The sequence below is a fragment of the Petaurus breviceps genome, unplaced genomic scaffold (genome assembly GCF_028583685.1).
Source record: "Petaurus breviceps papuanus isolate PSGF00001 unplaced genomic scaffold, PetGlider_PUasm1.0 91133, whole genome shotgun sequence".
Lineage (NCBI taxonomy): Eukaryota > Metazoa > Chordata > Mammalia > Diprotodontia > Petauridae > Petaurus > Petaurus breviceps.
Window position 1 is genome coordinate 93,018,904 of NW_027187419.1, and position 18,198 is coordinate 93,037,101.

At 36.9% G+C, this 18,198-nt stretch overlaps 1 protein-coding gene across 3 annotated transcripts in view; it reads left to right on the top strand.

The window, feature by feature from the left end:
• The window catches only part of CSRNP3 (cysteine and serine rich nuclear protein 3), a 252,559-nt gene that overhangs the window by 128,088 nt on the left and 106,273 nt on the right, over positions 1 to 18,198 (top strand). For all 3 annotated transcript variants that reach the window (XM_069079688.1, XM_069079689.1, XM_069079687.1), the window contains one exon: positions 15,086 to 15,256. In XM_069079688.1, coding sequence (XP_068935789.1) covers positions 15,109 to 15,256 — 148 coding nt within the window. In that variant the 5' untranslated portion in view covers positions 15,086 to 15,108. The remainder of the gene's footprint in view (positions 1 to 15,085; positions 15,257 to 18,198) is intronic.

Consider the following 18,198-nt stretch of genomic DNA (forward strand, 5'->3'; position numbering starts at 1 on the left):
TAGGGGTGGCCAGGTGGCTCAGCAAATAAGAGCACTGGCTCCAGTGTCGGGATGACCTGGATCAAATCTGGGCTCAGATACTCAGCACCACATCCAGAAATAATAACTGGCCATGTAACCTTGAGCAAGTTACTTAACCCTGATTGCTTAAAAAAAAAAAGAATGTAAAACTAATGGTCTGTAATCTCTTATAAACACACACACACACACACAATATAACCAAACCTCATGTTCAAAGCACTGTAATCAGTTCTCATGGAAAGATAAATACACATTAGTTGGCTGACCATTAATTGACTACCTGACAAATCTTTTTTTCTAGTTCTAACTGACAGTGAAAGGTATTTGTAATTCATTACACTTTAGTAGATTCTTAAAGTTTTCAATTTTTTCTGGGCATTTATGAATGTGAAGTTTTATATGTATACAGATTTAATCAATTATAACTTATGAAATATGTAAAAGTAAGGGGGCAAATTGATTTTGAACATAGAGTGTGCAGTGTTTCCAACCAAGGCTGTGCCTACATATTTAAAAATAACATTTATCTTTCTTTGTTCTTACAAACATGTTGTGGTTACTATAAAGGAATGTTGCTAATTTTCACAGATCATATGCAAATATTTACTCAGTCCTTTATAGCCATCACTGCTTGAATGTGTGATATATACACATGGCATTACTGAGTAGGGATTTTTTCATTCTTTGTATTTGTATCCCCAGTGCCTTACACAGTTCCTGATACTTAGTAGACATTAATAAATGCCTGTTGATTGGTAATGCATAATAATTGGTTGGTAATGCATAACAATGAAAATAATATAAAGGTCCATTGTGAATCCCCTTATGAAATGGAGGTGACCATGTATTCTTGAAGGCTGTGTCAACAGAGGAAGGAAAGAAAGGATGGAGGGAGGAAGGATCCTTATTAGGTGCCAGGCACTATGCTAAGTGCTTTACTAATATAATTTCATTTTATCCTCAGAATAATTCTGGAAAGTAGGTGCTATGATCCCCTTTTATGGTTGGGAAAAGTGAGGCAGACAGAGGTCATTTTCAATTCAGTTTAGTTCAGTAAACATTTATTAAGCACTTACACATGCCAGGTACTGTGCTAAGCAATGGCAATAAAATAAGAAAAGGAGACAATCTTTCCCCTCAAGGAGAATGCAGATCTAATGGGGGGAAGATCACACTCAAAAGAAAGCCAAAAAGCTGAGTTGGAACATGGGTTGGGGTATGGTAATATTGTCCTATAAATTTAAGTCAAGTAGAGCTGTTGATAGGAAGGCTATGAACTCTCTATAAAGGAAGACTTTGGGAAGAATTTAGTGCCCTATCCTCCAGCCCTCCAGGGGCTTAAGTGACTTGCCCAGGGTCTCTCGGCTATTAAATTTCTTGAGGCTGAATATAAACTGGGTCTTCCTGACTCTAGGCCCAGTTCTCTGTGTACTGTACCACTTAGCTGCCTCTAGCATGGTCCTGGTTAGATTCTACCAAAGGCTTTCAGCATAGGCCAAGTGATGGAGAGTCTCATCACTAGACGACTAGCCATCAAGTGATGGATTTTTCATTCACAACAACTTGTGAAAATCAGAAGAGCTGCACAAATGTCCACATGGATAAAATCTCATGCCTTGAAGAGTTTAAAGATCAAGACGAAATTATGTCCAACTAAAATTGTCCAGAGGTGGAAGGGAATTGAGACTGTTGGAACTCTTGAAACTAAATTTCTAGTCTAATGGGAGGAGTGCTAGAGGAGGAAATCTGAGGAGCTGGGTTTATACCCTTGCTCTGCCACTGGTCACCCTTGTGACCTTGGGAAAATCATATCTTTGCTCTGGGCTTGAGTTTCTTCTTTATAAAATTAACCCCTATTGTATCAGTGGATCTCAGAGGTCCTTCCCAGCTTTAAATCAAAGAAGCCTACTTTATTTCTTCTTTAGAAATACTATCCTTTACATTTTCATAAATTAAGGATGCAGTTTAACTGTCCCAAAAGGATCCTTTGTTGGAAATATACTTGAAAGTTAGTAGTCTTCTGTGGAATTGTTCTCATTTCTGTTCTGATTTTGGAACAAATTTAAAGAAAATGGCTGTAGTGACCTTTATTTTCAGAATTGTCAGTTGTGTGTGAGGTGTCTAGAAGACTATTCTTTGAGCTAACTGAAAAAGATTATTTGCTGCTTAACAGAAAACTTTGAAAAGAGATTCAGCCAAGACTCTCTTGTAGTTTTCATGTGGAAAAAATGAGGCACAGCTATATTAAAACTGAGTTTGTTCACTGTAAAGAGTAGGTAATCCATGTGTTCTCATTAATTTGGGTGATTTGGACACTGATATATAATATTGGACAGTGAAGAATGCCATTCCTAGAAAATAACAGCCTTCTTTCCTTCTGCCAACTCATTTGATCTGAATGCCAAGATTGTTCTCTTTACTGAAGAGGGTAGAGGGGTCAGTGTCAGCCTTTAGATTCAAAACAGTTAATGAGCAGCTAAAAGCTAGAAAGTATATTTCCTTCCTTCCTCCTGTCTTTCTTTTTTTCTCTTTCTTTCTTTTTTTCTCTTTCTTTCTTTCTTTTCTATATGGATCATCATGGGGTTTGTGAGGCTTATGTGTACAAGTTATAATAATGCAAAACAAGTAGGCAGAATTCTAAGCTTTGCCCTTTACAATCCACAACCTCAAATTTTTCCTGTGTCAATCAGGCGATGGGGCTTGAAAAGATGAGTCTTACAAACCATCCAGAAGGATTGACTTAGGCTTCACAGGATCATGAGAAGTATTTCTAAAAATGGGAAACCTCCAGGATCCCTTGCCTTCAGTTCTCTAGAGTTCAAATCCAGATAGGACTAAATGCACTGATCTCAAGTACTCGGATGCGTGCAGAAATAGTCACTATGGTAACCAAGAGCTCAATTATGGCTTTATAATCTTTTCCTGGAAACCTTTTCCCAGGTAGAGAGTTAGCCTCTATGTAAAATAGAACCAAACTGTTTTGTGATGGAGTTCAATTTCTTGAGATTTTTTTTATATTGTGTGCCATTAAAAAAAAATCCTAGCTCTAGATCTTTGCTTGGCTATTTTTAAGGTTCTGTAATATATAATGGGCTTTATTATTAAGCTGATAGGGTTTGGAAAGACCAGGCCTATTAAATAGGTTAAAAGAAGTGACATCTCCATTTATGCCACCAGTCATGTTAGTAAAACTATGTATAACAAGATATTGTTTAGAAACATTGAATCAGCTGACCTAATATTTATACGGAATTTTTAAAGGGAATTATCTGGGATTAATATTTTCCCTTACTTTCCTATTTTGGCAGCAAGATTCTTGGAAAAATTATTCAATATAAATATATTAGATATCTGAGTTAAGTGGTTTTCCATAAACTACTTGGGGGACAGGGGAGGCATCTTAAAAATCTGTGCATTAGCAAATATGATTTGGGCAGGGGAGCCTTCCTAAGTATAGGTTTCCAGTTTGGAACTCCTCACAACATTTAGGATTTATCTTTTACTTCTGTTGTGAGCAGTTTCTATTTTTTTGCCTGCAGATCCCTTGTACCACATTCCCAAAGACCCTATTAGCCCAATGCATATCTAATCTTATATTGTATAAAATTTTAATTACTATTTGATATCACCTATAGGTTGAATTTTATTCTTTTTCTTCAGTGTTAAAAATCGATAGTTTGCTTATGGTAACAATTTAAAGAACCTGCCCAAAATAGTGTTTTTCTATTTTTCCCTGTTTTTAACAGTCCCCTCTATTTTCTTCAACCTGTCCTTGACAAAAGAAGCAGAATGGTATAGCACCTAGAGATCTGGTCCTTGAATCAGGAAGACCTGGATCTTAGTCCCACCTCTGATATACATTACCTATGTAACCCTGAACAAGTCACTCGGTGCCTCCCAACAATTCTTTCAGACTTTAAATTGCAAAAGGTTGCTGAGTTGTATCAGAGGAGAGATTTTTCCACACATGGAGTACCAGATATTGATAAATCAAAGATCTGGATCACCCCCCCCCAAAAAAAATAAAAACCCTTGGCATATTCCCAAATCTTAAATCAGGATAGTCTTTAAAAGCAGCCTTATTTTATTCAAATATACTAAGTTATGATAACCATCTTTTAAGAGGTTTCTTTTATTCTGTACTTTCTGATAATTATTGTGAAGGGCAAGAATGGCCTCTCTGTTAGCCACTCTTTCATCTCTGCTGCTTTTCCTTCAGGAGCCTACATCATTTTTTTTCAGTCAGGTGCTGTCCAAAAGAGTTAAGCACTAAAGAAACAATGGGATCTTACAAAGACAGCATAATAATTGTTCAATATTTTTCTTGTCTAGGTTTCTATTTGTGGATTAAAAAATATTGTAGAAGTCTGCCAAGTCCATCAAGAAACTTGGCTGACACATCTTTTTAAGCTTTAATAGCAGGTACATAAAATTAAATTGAAACCTGCTTAAGGGCTTGCCTTTACCTGGCATTTTGGTCACATTTTCAACAATTATAACCAAGAGAGGGAGAATGCCATAGTGAAAATAACACTGGATTAGAGTCTTGGGGTCATGGGTTTGAATCCCAGCTTTACCACTTACTCCAAGTTACTTAACCTTTCTGTGTCATAGGATCATAGATTGAGTCAGAAGTGAACTCATAGGCCTTCTTGTTCAACCCCTTCATGTTTCTTCATCTGTAAAATAAAAGAATTAGAATAAATTACCCCTAAATTCCCTGCCAGGTGATTCTATGACCTTGTTTGATTTTTTTTTTTGCCATTTTTGCATAAACATTGAAAGTTAATTTATTTTTTGGAAAGACCATATTCTATATAGGGCTTGTTGGTACTTTAAGACACCTACACATAGATACATTTTGGTTGATATGATTAGCTTAGTTGTTTAGAGCATGTTTGTTAATAAGATCAAATCTACTAGTTCAAATCCTACAAAGGACAGTTGTACTGCTCTTTGGATAAAGCTAGTCTATTCCATGGCCTAGCCTTTGTTCCCAGTGGAACCAGATAAGAACATTTGGAAGAATTCTTCAAATTCATCACTGTAATTGGGAAAACAACCTGAAGTCACACTGTTGTTTAATTTCTGGTATAAAAGGTCATATTCTTGCTTACTGAAGCACTCTGATGTCCTGTGCAATCGTGGTCACTTTCTATCTGGTTTCTTCCTCAATTCCATTCCCTAGATCTTTTGAAGGAACAGAACCTTTTTGTAAATGGGAGCAACTATTCCTTAGTCTACATCCACTGATTTTTGGGTAGGTTTCCCTTTCCCCAGATTATTGCACCATTCTCTTCAAGTCTCCTTCAAGTTATGTCCCTTATCCCAGCCCCATTTTCATACAATTAATTTGTACCAACTGCACAGCATAAAGTCAACTTGGGCAACATCTCCAATGCCACAGTCATATACCTCGTGCTATTAATAGAGTAAATGGAGTCAGGAAGATGTAGGCACCTAGACTCTTAGTGACTGTGAAAATGGACAATTTGCCTAACCTTTCTGAACTTCAGTTTCCTCATCTGTGAAATGAGGATAGTAATATCATTTACTTCACAGGGTTGTTGTAAGGCTTTAACAAGATTATGTCTATAAAAGTGATTTACAAGTCTTAAAGTGTTTTCAAAAGGTGTTTTCATCCAATGGAAAAGTGGGCAGGAAACGGAAACTTGGCTAGAAGTGTGTTTGACCCATTTGAAGCTCTCCACTGGCAAATTGTCAGTAGCATCTTTCCTGGTGGTGCTGCCCCCACGAAAGTACCTTGTGAGATTTTACCTTGCAACATCCCAGACAAATTCATGTCCTGCTGGCAGCAGATACAGAAATCTCCTGACAGATGTGTTTCTGGAGAAGCAGCCATGGTGCTGCTGAAGGGGCTTTCTTTGTTGAATAAATGGGCTTGCAGAATATGTGCAATGCTGAAAATTCAAAATAGTCTTTGTAGTTAGGTGGTTTGCCTGATTTCAGCCTCTTGGCAAACTATTTCCTCCATTTGTCCATTAGAAAGTAGATTTTCCTCTCATTTCATGGCATTCAGCATTTTATTGTGCAACAATTAGCCTACAATTTGCCAGAAATTACCCTATTTTTATATTCTCCTGCCTTCTGGTCTCTCTGAGCTTTTAGGAATTTTGCTTCTGCCTGTTTCCTGTAGTCTCCTTTCCTTTTTATTATAAACTTGGGAGCTAAAAGAAAAAGCACCTAGTCCAATACCTGTGTATCTAAAGATCAGGAAACTGAGGCCCAAAAAGGATTAAATGATTGGCCTAAGACTGAAGAGAAAATATTTCAAATCTTCAGTGACTCCTGTTGCTCTTGGGATGAATTTCTCAACCTCGCATTAAGACCTTCCACAATCTGGCTCCCACCTTCCTTTCCCATCTCATTGTGTATTTTTTCTACCTCATTTCATATTACTCTGTTTTAATTACTCATCATTCCAGTTAAATGGCCTCCTAGCTATTTCCCATACATGGCATTCTGTTCCATCTCTTGCCTTTGTACCTTTGCTTAGGTGGTTCCTCATGTCTAGAATGCACTCCCTTTTGAGCAGCTGGGACTGGTTTATGTTTGGTTTTGTTCTATATATTTTTCTCACTTTGCATAGTGTTCTACACACCGTACGCACTTATTACATGTTTTTTTAGTTTGTTTGAACCTATGTATTCTGGCATCTATTCCTTGTTCAATCCAGTGATCTTTCTATCATCACACAGCTAATCAAGAAAGGGCTTGAATGGTAGTGAGTAACACGATTGAGAAGAATTCTGAAGCCCAAGTGGGGGAGGACAAAGTGATAAGCAAGAACAAATGACAGAAAGAGGGACCGAAGCAGGGTTGTCCAGTTCCTTTAGCCATCCTTTGATCATATAGCTGCTCTATGTGGTGCAAATGTTACATAGAAATCATGAGGAAGCCTTCCCATTCATAGATTTGAATCTCAAAGGAAACCTAGAGAGTGTTGACTCCAACTTTCTTATTTTACAAATGAGAAAAACGAGGCATAGAAATGATAAGTGAGTTGCCTAGAGTCACATTGCTAACCGGTGTCTGAGGCAGAATTTAAATTTATTAGGCAGCTTTTTCCAATTTTGATCTTTATAAGGTGGTGAGAATTTGAAGACTTCTTAAACGGAAGCGAGGAAATGCATAAAGTGTGGTTTGGTGACACCTTGAGGTCCTAAGACCCTTCCAGTGGGTCCATGAGATTATCAAAGGCAGGTGACTGAAGATGACCTAGTCCTCATTCCCAGACCCATGAATTGCCCGAGGCTGACCAGATATTATCTCTCCCAGCCTCTGACTGTTTTGTAAATGTCCTAAACTCTCCCCTCTGGGAATCCCAAGCTTTCTCTTTGGACTTTCAGTGGTTATGCAAAACAATTTGCCTTGTGAAACTGTAGAATGTCCCAAAGCCCTTGCACCTACTGCTCCTCTCCCTCTGCCCAAGTACTTTATAAGAATCTCACATTAAACAGCCTCTCCAGGCTCCCCAGCCACTGCTGCTTTGTGGAACCCCAGTTACACCTCCTTGCCCCAACTAAATAAAGGTCATGATTTTTGCTATATTGGCTGCCTTCTCGTTAATTCAGTTTGACAAGATCAAAACTATCTTCACAATAATATTAAGATTTTAGAATTTACAATACAGTAAATAGAAATATGACCACATGACCAAAAGTTTTTTGGCAGGTCTTCAATAATTTTTAAGAGCATAAAGGATCCTGAGACCAAAAAGTTTAAGAACAACTGGCTTAAGGAGTTGTTAATAAAATTCATGAAGAAAAAAAAGGATATTGATGAACTGCTAGCATACACTCTTGGGAAAATGTAATTATTATGTAAGCTCAGAGAAGTTTCTCTACATAAATACTTGTGAAAGGATAATTGCCCAAAGTGTCCAGTGTCTTACATTTAAGACTATAAACCGACCCCACCCCCACCCTGCTGGTAACTTCAGTTTTATGAATAACTGAAGGGTTATTCTATAAGAAATGATCATTGACTTTTTTCTGTTATTTTTTTGGCCTCTCAAAACAGAGAAAGGAGAAATAACCTTGAACCTCCTGTGAGTATAAGATAGGTGGTAAGAACTTGATGACTTTGGGTATAAAATGCTGCAGTTAGGGAGACTAGGAAATCATTCTTTTAAGATATCATTAAATCATGATAGAAAATTACTTGGATATGATTTCAAAGGAGTCCAGGTGGCAAAACTTAGCTTTCTTTTCTAGAAACATTAGCAATTTACATTTCAACCCATCTTTCATTTGTGCTGTGTAGTAGAAAGAGCCAAAAAACTTGTTGCAAAATGCTATCTCTACTACTTAATACCTAAATAACCTTGACTGGTAAATTTGACCTTTCTGAGCCTCAGCATCCTTATATGAAAAAATGAAGACTTTGGACATAGGTCCAGGTTAGCATTAGATCCCAATTCCCTCTTACACAAAATTTCTTCTTATCTAAATTTTAATCTATTTTTTACTACGAATACCTGCTCCCTCTTAGCTTATACATTCTATTTTGTCTCTAGGGATGCTAGAAACAAATATTTCATCAATTAATTGGACTGTTAATGATAGTGTATCTGTTGTTTTTAACTCTATTTGGGAAGAGCAAGGGAACACAAGCATTAATCGTTTTCTATTACGGCTCCATAAATGTGCCCGGAAGCTATTGAGCAATGGGCATATCTTATATAAGGAAGACATCCTGTTTGTGAGTCAGAAATAACAATTCAATTTCAAGATGTTTAATAAAGCTTTAAACTGATTAGGACTTGATTAGCATTTTCTAGGGACTGGAAAAAGGCACTGGAAAGGTGGCCAAGGGCTGAATTCGAGGAGCTTAATACACTATTGTTGGTTAAGAATAAAGGAAAGATTATTTAGAGGAGTATCTCAGTTTTCAAAAAACTCCACAAAACTTGCCTTTGAAATGCCAGCTTGAGGCAGATGAAATTTTGAGTTAAGTCCTCCCTGGGTGACTTTCTGAAGTCCAGTTGCATTTTGTGTTTCATTGTGTTGTGTAGAGCTCCCAAAATCTGTGGTGCTTCAGGTGTACCTTGTTTTATGAAGGAGAAGCATTCTTGGAAAATTTTGTCAACAATCTGCACTAGGGAAGACTATTAAAGGAATCCTTTGGAAGAAAATCCTGCTCTGTGATAAATAGAAACCGAGTTTCTTTGAGGGGAAGGATTAATTTTTGTTTTCCCACATGGCTTTACATTTAGATGTTTTAGAGAGATCTATATAACTTCGATTAATATTGCATATATGTATGCATTTGTATATAAAACATGTTACATATATACTTGTATATTGTATATATGTGGGTATAAACAAACATTTGTTGAATTGATTTGGAACTGAATGTTTGTAAATATGAGCATTTCACATACTGGTTTTATTTAAAGTAGTATATTGTATGAATAGGATTTTGATATTTAACATTATAGAGAAAAAAAACAAGAATATTTGGAAATGAATGTGGCAGAGGAAGAAAAAGTATTTCTTTTATTCGATTGGTTTCTTGTAGTACAATGCAGGGGTATATCCACCCCCCTAGAAAAACAACACATGAAAATTCAAATCTGAAAAAAATAAATTAGAGCAATTTTGAAACATTTAAAAATGGATACCCTTTACCTTTTGTTGTTCAGTCATTTCACTCATGTCTGAACTCTTATGACCCTATTTGGGGTTTTCTTGGCAAAGGTACTGCAGTGGTTTGTCATTTCCGTCTCCAGCTCATTTTACAGATGAGAAAACTGAGGAGAAAAGGGTTAAGTGATTTGCTTAGGGCCAAACGATTACTCTATTAAAGACTTATTTTCATGTCTCGCTCTTTTGTGGGGTTGTCCAACATTTGTTAATGCCTATGTCAGTGAAGCTTTTGCGTATGAGCCAGGTAGAACAATTATTCAAGGAACAATCAAGTTCAATTCAGAGAGGCTCATCACTGAAGATCTGGCTACCAAAATGATAGTTAACAACTTATGAAGAGTTCTGGAGAGGTAGAATCTACATTGATCAGAAAGTGTCTATATCAATGACTCCTTGGAGTATTGAAAGAGATGCTTTTATTTTTATCCACCCCCCCAAAAATATTAAATTATTTTTCTCATTAAATCATTAAAGTTTAAAATTGCACTAAGACTAAAACCTTTATTACAGAAATATTAATGTCTTTCAGTATGGAAAATCTTAGATAATTTACGTTTATATATTGTAGGTTGTCAAAAATTCTCTTGTGGCAGCTCAGAGGGGATAATGTGACCACTATAGATTCTTTCTCCCTTTGTAAAGCATCTTTGATTGATACCACTTTAATGGTGTCTGAGTTAGACTTTGTTAGGGGTTATAAAACAATTTTCTCACATCATTTGATCTCCTGTTAAAGATCAAATGCAAGTGCAAATATTAAAATCCCCATTTTTTTAGAAGCTGAAATTGAGGCTCTGGGAGAATTTAATGACTTGCCTATGGACATATAGCTAATAAGTAGCAGAACCCTGCTTCAGACTCAGTTCCCTTCACTCCAAGTTCAGCGCTCTTTCCGCACTATCAAACTTTAATTGAAAATAAGATTTTTAGTCAATTGCTGTGTCTAGAATGGTTTCAAAGGTTTTGTTTTTCTGAAGGTTCTATTTATTTCCAAATGATTTTTTACAATCAAACTGAAGATCTCAGTCCTCACTAGTTAGCCATGTATCCTTGGGTTGGTCTCATAACTTCCTTTGGCCTTACCTATAAAATGAAGACATTGGTCTAGATGACCAGTAAGTAAGGTGTCTGCCAACTCTGAAATTCTATGAATCCATGAATCAATCAATACATTTTTGAGATCTTCCTACAGAAGATAAATACCTTGTGTGTAATTAATTACAATGAAAAACTCTGTTAATACCGTTTAAAACTTACTATATATAATCTGTTAGATTATTATATAAGGCTTATAAAATAGTGTTTTATGGAATAGTGAAATGGTAGTATTTAGTTCAAGAGTTTCACTCATTTCTTGATTAAAATACTGCTACTTGAGAATTATTTCAGTATGTCTCTTTGTGGCGTTGGCTATTTTGAATTTTCTGTGCCATACTATGAAGGCTTTATTTCAAAATCTTTATGTCAACTTAATGATTTTAAGTCCCTTTGATGCAGACATAGACAGATATTTGTTCACATTTTTCAAAGTGGAAGTTAAGTGGTGGTTAAAGGAAAAGTGGAAGGTTTAAGTGGTTAAAGGGAAAAAAATAATCAGCAACAACAACAAAAACAGAGATAGAAACCAAATCTTAGGTGCTGCATTGAGGCTACCTCAATCTTTTTGACAATTGAAGTCTCATTTTCTAGAAGATATTCAAATGGAGCAGTATTTATAACATCATCCCTAAAGTTCAGGTATGGATTTGGATCAGTTATTCTGGCTGGAGCTAAAATAAAGAAAACAATATAGTCAGCAAATACTTCCTGAATATCTATGCCCTCCGCTTATTAAAACCTAAATTTTAGAAAATGCTAATGGTGATGTGAGTGTTTGAGAAGAAACAATGACTTGCACTCAGGTCTTCCAGGCTCCAGGGCAGTATGTGGTGCAGTGGATTGAGAACTGGGTCTGGCTAGAAATCTCATCTTTTGAGTTCAGATCTGGCCTCAGATACTTACTAGCCGTGTGATTCTGGGCAATTCATTTAACCCTGTTTGCCTGTTTCCTCATCTATAAAATGGGTTGGAGAAGGAAATGGCAAACCATTTCAGTATCTTTGCCAAGAAAACCCCAAATGAGGTCATGAAGAGTAGGACACAACTGAAACAGCTGAACAGCAAAAGGAAGGAAGGACAGTGACAGTGTGTAATGGCAAAAAGTTCTGAATTTGAAGTCAGGGAATCTGGGTTTGAATACTGGCCTGGATATTTTTTAGTGATCTTGCCTTCTCCGGATTTCAGTTTCATCATCTACAGAATGATTTTGGATTAGTCAAGAATTCTTTGCATAGGTTCTGTGAACTTGATTTTTTAAATGTTTTGATTGCTATAGTTCAAAAGATTTGGCTTCCCTTGTAATCCTATATATTTTCTTTCTTTTTCTTTTTTTATTTTTTTTTTAAGCAATCGGGGTTAAGTAACTTGCTCAAGGTTACACTGCCAGTTATTTCTGGGTGTGGTGCTGAGTGTCTGAGCCCAGGATTCGATCTCCAGGTCATCCCAACACTGGAGCCGGTGCTCTTACTCGCTGAACCACCTGGCTGCCCCCCTATATATTTTCTTTAAAAAATTTTAAAACTTTTTTTTTTGCAAAGTAATCCATAGCCTTTACTAGACTGCTAATGGAGTACATGGCACAAAACAACCCCCTAAGAATCCTAGGAAGAGATAATATATCTAAGTTCCCTTCTACACCTAAAATCTACATCTCAATAGCCAGAATTTAAAGGAAGTGAAACAGGTGGTCTACTAGGAAATGAGCCTGGTTGAAAGCTGAAATGAGTAATTTGAAGAATGCCCCAAGGTAGAAAGTAAAATAATAACACTAGCAGTAAGAGCTTTTCCTTTTCCTTTGCCAGAATTTCTCCCAGTAACCCCTCCTCTGGCCCTCCCAGAGAGCTATCCTATGTAATAATATTAAAAAAAAAAAAAAAAAAGAGGAATAGAAAATAATCAAAACCAATAAATGCATTTAAAAAAATTTTTTTAATGTGTACAATATTCCAACCCCACTTCTATAAAGGAGTAGATTAGCAGTGTCTCCTCATATCTATTCTTTGGAGCCATATTTATTGTTTGTAATTTTGCAATGTTTACTTGTCACTGTTTTGTGGTTCTTACCATTTGTTTTGTAGTCATTGTATATATTGTTTTCTTGGTCCTATTCACTTCACTCTGCATTAGTTTATGTAAGTCTTTCCATGGTTCTCTGTATTTATCATGTTCATTGTTTCTTACATCATAATAATATTCTTTTGCATTCATGTATCACAACTTAGTTTAGCTGTTTTTCAATCAATGCCACTTAGAACTTTCAAAAGAAAAAGTCTTTATCAAAAGACTTAGAACTGGAAAGGACTTAGAAATCAATTAGCCTAACTTCATAATTTTATAGATGAAGAAGTCAAGGCAAAGTTACACAAGTTGTAATAAGTCACAAAGCCAGGATTTGAACCCAGGTTTACTGGCTCCGAACATGACTACACCACCAAGACTTTATATATTTCCTTTCATTTTCTTCTTTACATATTTATGGTTTAGAGTTCAGTATTTCTTCCTAAGTAAAGTTTTGTGTCAGGTAGCCATAAAAGTTGGGTTTTGAAGGTAATCTATCCTTGTACTTTTTCATCATAGTCCAGTGGTTATATGCAGGCTAAAAAAAAAAAAATCTTGCACATTAAGCTAAATCTCAACAAGTTGAAAAAATAAGGGTAAATGTAAGTAAGAAACCATTCAGAAGCTACAAGAATAAAACCATCTGTGGTGTGATTGTATTTCAACTGCTAAAATTTAGACTAGACTTGTGTGTATTCCTTTTGGAAGGCCTTACTAAAAATACGTTTACATCAGTATAGCGGGTTATGGTCAGAATACCTAACCGCCCAGATATGCTTCATGTTCTTTTCTGGCAATCTAATCTCCCACTGCACTCTTTAGATCAGAGGAACTGATGGGCAGCATTTGGCCCAAAACACTCCTGAGTACAGCCCAAATTAGATTAAAATGAAGTTGGGAAATATTAATAAAATAAAAATCAACAAAACATAGATAATATTAATATGTGGTTTTCTAAGCCAATATGCAGCCTACAGGAATCTTTATTATGATTTAGTGGCCCCATTTCTATTTGATTTTGACACTGCTGTGCTAGACCACCAAGCCTCCAAACAACATGCTCTGAGAGACTTGACCCATTCAACTTTGGAACTTATGCCTTGGGATCATCCATGTTGGTCCTGTGTTGTGGGAGAGTACGTGAGCATAAAGTTATGTGACATTCCATATCTAACTAACCTCATCTGTACCTCATATTTCCACCACAGGTATCTTTCCAGTAGTCTTGTGGCTACAAGTGAATCCTCCCACCCTCCCACCCTGCAACTTTCCATGTCTCCCTCTATGAACCATAATCAAATAAATATTGACATTGCCACTGGAAGGAGTGTGCCCTATGCCTCCACCAACCATCCCTGTATCTCCCTATACCAAAACATTTCTCCCTTGCCAGCACTACTTACATATGTTGTCTCTGCCTCTTAGAATGTAAGACTCTTGAGGACAAGGATACTTTCTTTTTATATTTGTATTCTTAGTGTTTAGCACATGCTTCCTGGTGGAGAGAGAGAGAGAGAGAGAGAGAGAGAGAGAGAGAGAGAGAGAGAGATGATATACAGTTATTCCTTCCACATTGCAATTTTCCTTATCATAGTTTCGATATATTGCAGGTTGGCATAAAAAATTAAATGGGATTTTGGGGGAAGATTTGTAGAGGCCAGAGATGACATGTGAAAGCCAGCAGACAACACAGAACCTATGATCAAATATTTAACTCAAATTTTATAATAAGGTACTGTAAATACCCCATAAAAGAAAAAGAAAAAATTCATACTTCTCTGATACAAAAAGAGAGCCAAAAATTTTTATATGGATTTTCCAGATAGTGGGCACACTGTGCCCCTAACCACCATGATGGGGAAGGGATAACTGCATACACAAAGAGTTTAATAAATGTTTTCCATTCATTCATTCATAGTTGCATATGGTTTCTCAAAATTCCATGAACCTCTGTTGATTTTCTTTTTTTTCCCCTAAGGATAAGGGATTAAAGACATTAAATTATAGAATATTCAGCAATCAATGCATTTTTAATAAAAATGATCAAAGAAATCACACTTCAAATATTTTAAAAGTGAGCATAGCATTGGAAAAGTTCTGCCTGGTGATCATTCCACAGGAGAAGATGTAACCCAGCTCATGTTTAAAAAAACCAAATAAAAATGCCTTCAGAGACCTTAGCTGCACAGTCAGCGGTCAAATGTTTCAATGCTTCATTGCTCCTGTCCCTGTTACAGGTACATGTGACAGCGTTGCAGCGATGAGTGGAATTTTAAAGAGGAAGTTTGAAGAAGTCGATGGCTCCTCACCGTGTTCCTCTGTGCGGGAATCAGATGATGAAGTTTCTAGTAGTGAAAGTGCAGACAGTGGGGACAGTGTCAATCCATCCACTTCTAATCATTTTACCCGTGAGTACTGAAATCACATGTGGTACTAGCTGTTTTGTTCTTCGGTGTTAAAAATTGTGTTGGATAAGACATATTTTTAACCTACATGTTTATTGAGGGGAAAAAATTTAATGGGCCTAAAAAGATCCACAGAGCTATTGGCTAAAGTTGGAGTATTCTTAGGCAGCATTATCATTAATTCCTATAATATGACTGTATTAACCAGCTGGTTCAATTTTTTTATTTTAAAGGACACAGGGAAGGGAAAGGGCTCATTGCTGAGTCCCAGTGGCCTTAGTTGAGAGAAGGTAGATTTGTAAGAAATACTGGGTTCAAAAAGTCATGGAACTATAAAATTTTCAAAGTAAAAGGAAAGACTTTTAATTAATCTAGTTCCCTCATTTAAAGTAATTGCACATTTTTTTTATATCCTTCAAAAAAGGGCCAAGGAATTAAATTCACTTATATGTGTATCACCCAAACAAGCTACCTCAGGTTTAGGGTACTTAAGAGCCTACCTTAACTCAAAAGCATAGTGCATGAGCCCCCATTAATGTGTTTATTTTTAATAGTCAGCCAGAGGACACAATTAATTCAAAGCAAAAGTATTTAATTAAATACCATATAAGAAAAGTTAACCATGGGACATTTCCCCATAAACTAAAAGCACACTATTTATGCCATTAATTGGGAAGAGTAGATACAGCTAGGGAACATGTGGATAGGCATATGTGTAAGGACATAGTACTTGCATATAGGGGCAACTCATGTCTTCTGATGATGTTACTGTTCTTCCTCCCTGACCTTGTTTCCTACTTGAAACATATGGTGTGTCGTCCCAGCCTGGCAACTATTCTCTGTCATGTAGGCATGTCCTGTAGTGACTGCTGGTCTCAGCTGGCTACTGTTTAACAGTGCTTTACTGCTCTTGTGTTCATGTTGGTCTTATAATTGCTGAGTGCCTCTTGACCACCAGCTTCTAGGCTTCATCTCTTCAGGGAATTTGCTGTTAACTTGCACTGCTTACGGTCTACTATAGTGTGGTGGCTAGAAATCCTTTCTCTGGTAAGGGCAGACCAAAGGCTCTTTACTCATGGTCAAGGCTATGTGTGAGTCATCATAAGCAACAAAGGGGCCGGGCCAGGCAGTATGCCCCTAAACTAAGATTAAGTCTGGCTTTTGGAATCAGTTTCTTCCTGCTAATAGGGGTTTAGGGTATCCTTGTCCCAATCCTCTATAGGAATCAGTAAGTTCTTGTAATTCCTGTTTAACTTTTTGTTTTCAACTTGCAGTGCTTCAGAATCCACAGAGGCTTCTCTTCCACCAAAATGCCAAGGGCTGGCTCATTCTGAGGCCATCCTATTTTATCAAATCCTCCAAATAATTGAATAGGGGTGGGGAGGGTACCCAAAAAAAAACATCAGGTGGAGTCCTTTTCAGCCTTAGGGTCCTCCTCAATCCTCTCCCACATATTCTGGCATATATTATGTGTGCTTGGCAGGCAAAAACCTTAGACTCAGACTCAGCCAAGCTCCTTAAAGATATGGAAAGAAGTAAAAACCTAAGGAAAAAATGAAAAAGGCAATATCTAAAATAAAATAGAGGTAATGTAGTTTAATGGATAAAGTGCTAGAATTAGAGTCAAAATCTGATTCTGACATGTATTGTCTATGTGACAATGGACAAATCACTAACTTTCTGTGCCTTAGTTTCCTCATCCATAAAATGGGTATAATACCAGAAGACCCCACCAGCAAGGTTTATAAGATTCAAATAAATATAAAAAAACTTTAAAAATTTTAAATTTTAAAGTCTTATACAATAAGACAATAACTTAACATTAAACACCTACTAAGTACTAAACACTCTGATACCCCAAAGGTCTTGGTGCAGTTTTAAGCTAAGACCTTTGGGACACCCAGTATTTATTTATTGGGTTAGCCTTCTGTTTTCATTGTATAGGGAACTTTCAGCGAGGAAATTCCCTCTTTAGCAGGGTAGGTCATCATTTCACAAGTTTTATGTGTATTTCTGAGTATAAATTGGACATTAGAATGCACTTAAGAAAGGGCTATGTAGGGATGGGGGCTGGATCTGTGATTTCAGGCCCATAAACAATCCTACACAAACTCCCAAGTGAGGAAACTCTGAGTGCTGTCATTATCTCTGGCTTAGACTGTTTAGATACCCTTCACATTGGTCTCTCTGCTTCAGCTGTCCCCCTACTCCAATCTATCCTCCACTGAGATGCTAAAGTAATCTTTTGAAGTGTAAGTTTCAACCATGGTACTCTTCTTCTCAGTAAATTCTGGTGGCTCCTTATTGCCTCTAAGATGAATATCCTGTGTCTGGCATTAAAAATTCTGGCTTCTTTCTCCCTCTGTGAACTCTAAGATCCAGTCCTACTGGCCTATTTGTTATAGTGCACACATCTTTGTTATATCTCATGCCATCACTTTGTTATATCTTACTGCATCTTTGGTCTCTGCTTTCGCATTGACTCTCTCCTGTCCCTGATTCTCTCCTTTCTCCCCTCCACCTCTCAGACTCCTTGGCTTCCTTCAAGTCTCAGCTGACATGCCATCCTCTGCAGGAGGCCTTTTTGGGTCCCCCCAGCTACTAGTGCCTTCACCTCCAAGGTTACCTTTCATCTACTCCTTTTTTTGTTAATTCAGTTTTATTCTAAATTCTGAAATCTCTCCCTCCCACCTCCCCCTTTCCATCATCAAGAAAGCAAAAAAAAAAAAAAAAAGAAACAAAAACCACAACCTCCCCTACCCAAGCAAAACAAATCCCTGCATTAAACATATCCAAACATATATATGGCTCTCTTTCAATTCTAAATGTATCTTGTAGGTACTTAGATATTTATATGTCTGTTCCCATTCATAGAAAGTGAGCTCCTTGAGGGAAGGGACTGCTTTTAACTTCCTTTCTAACTTCTGTGCTTAGTATAGTGCTAG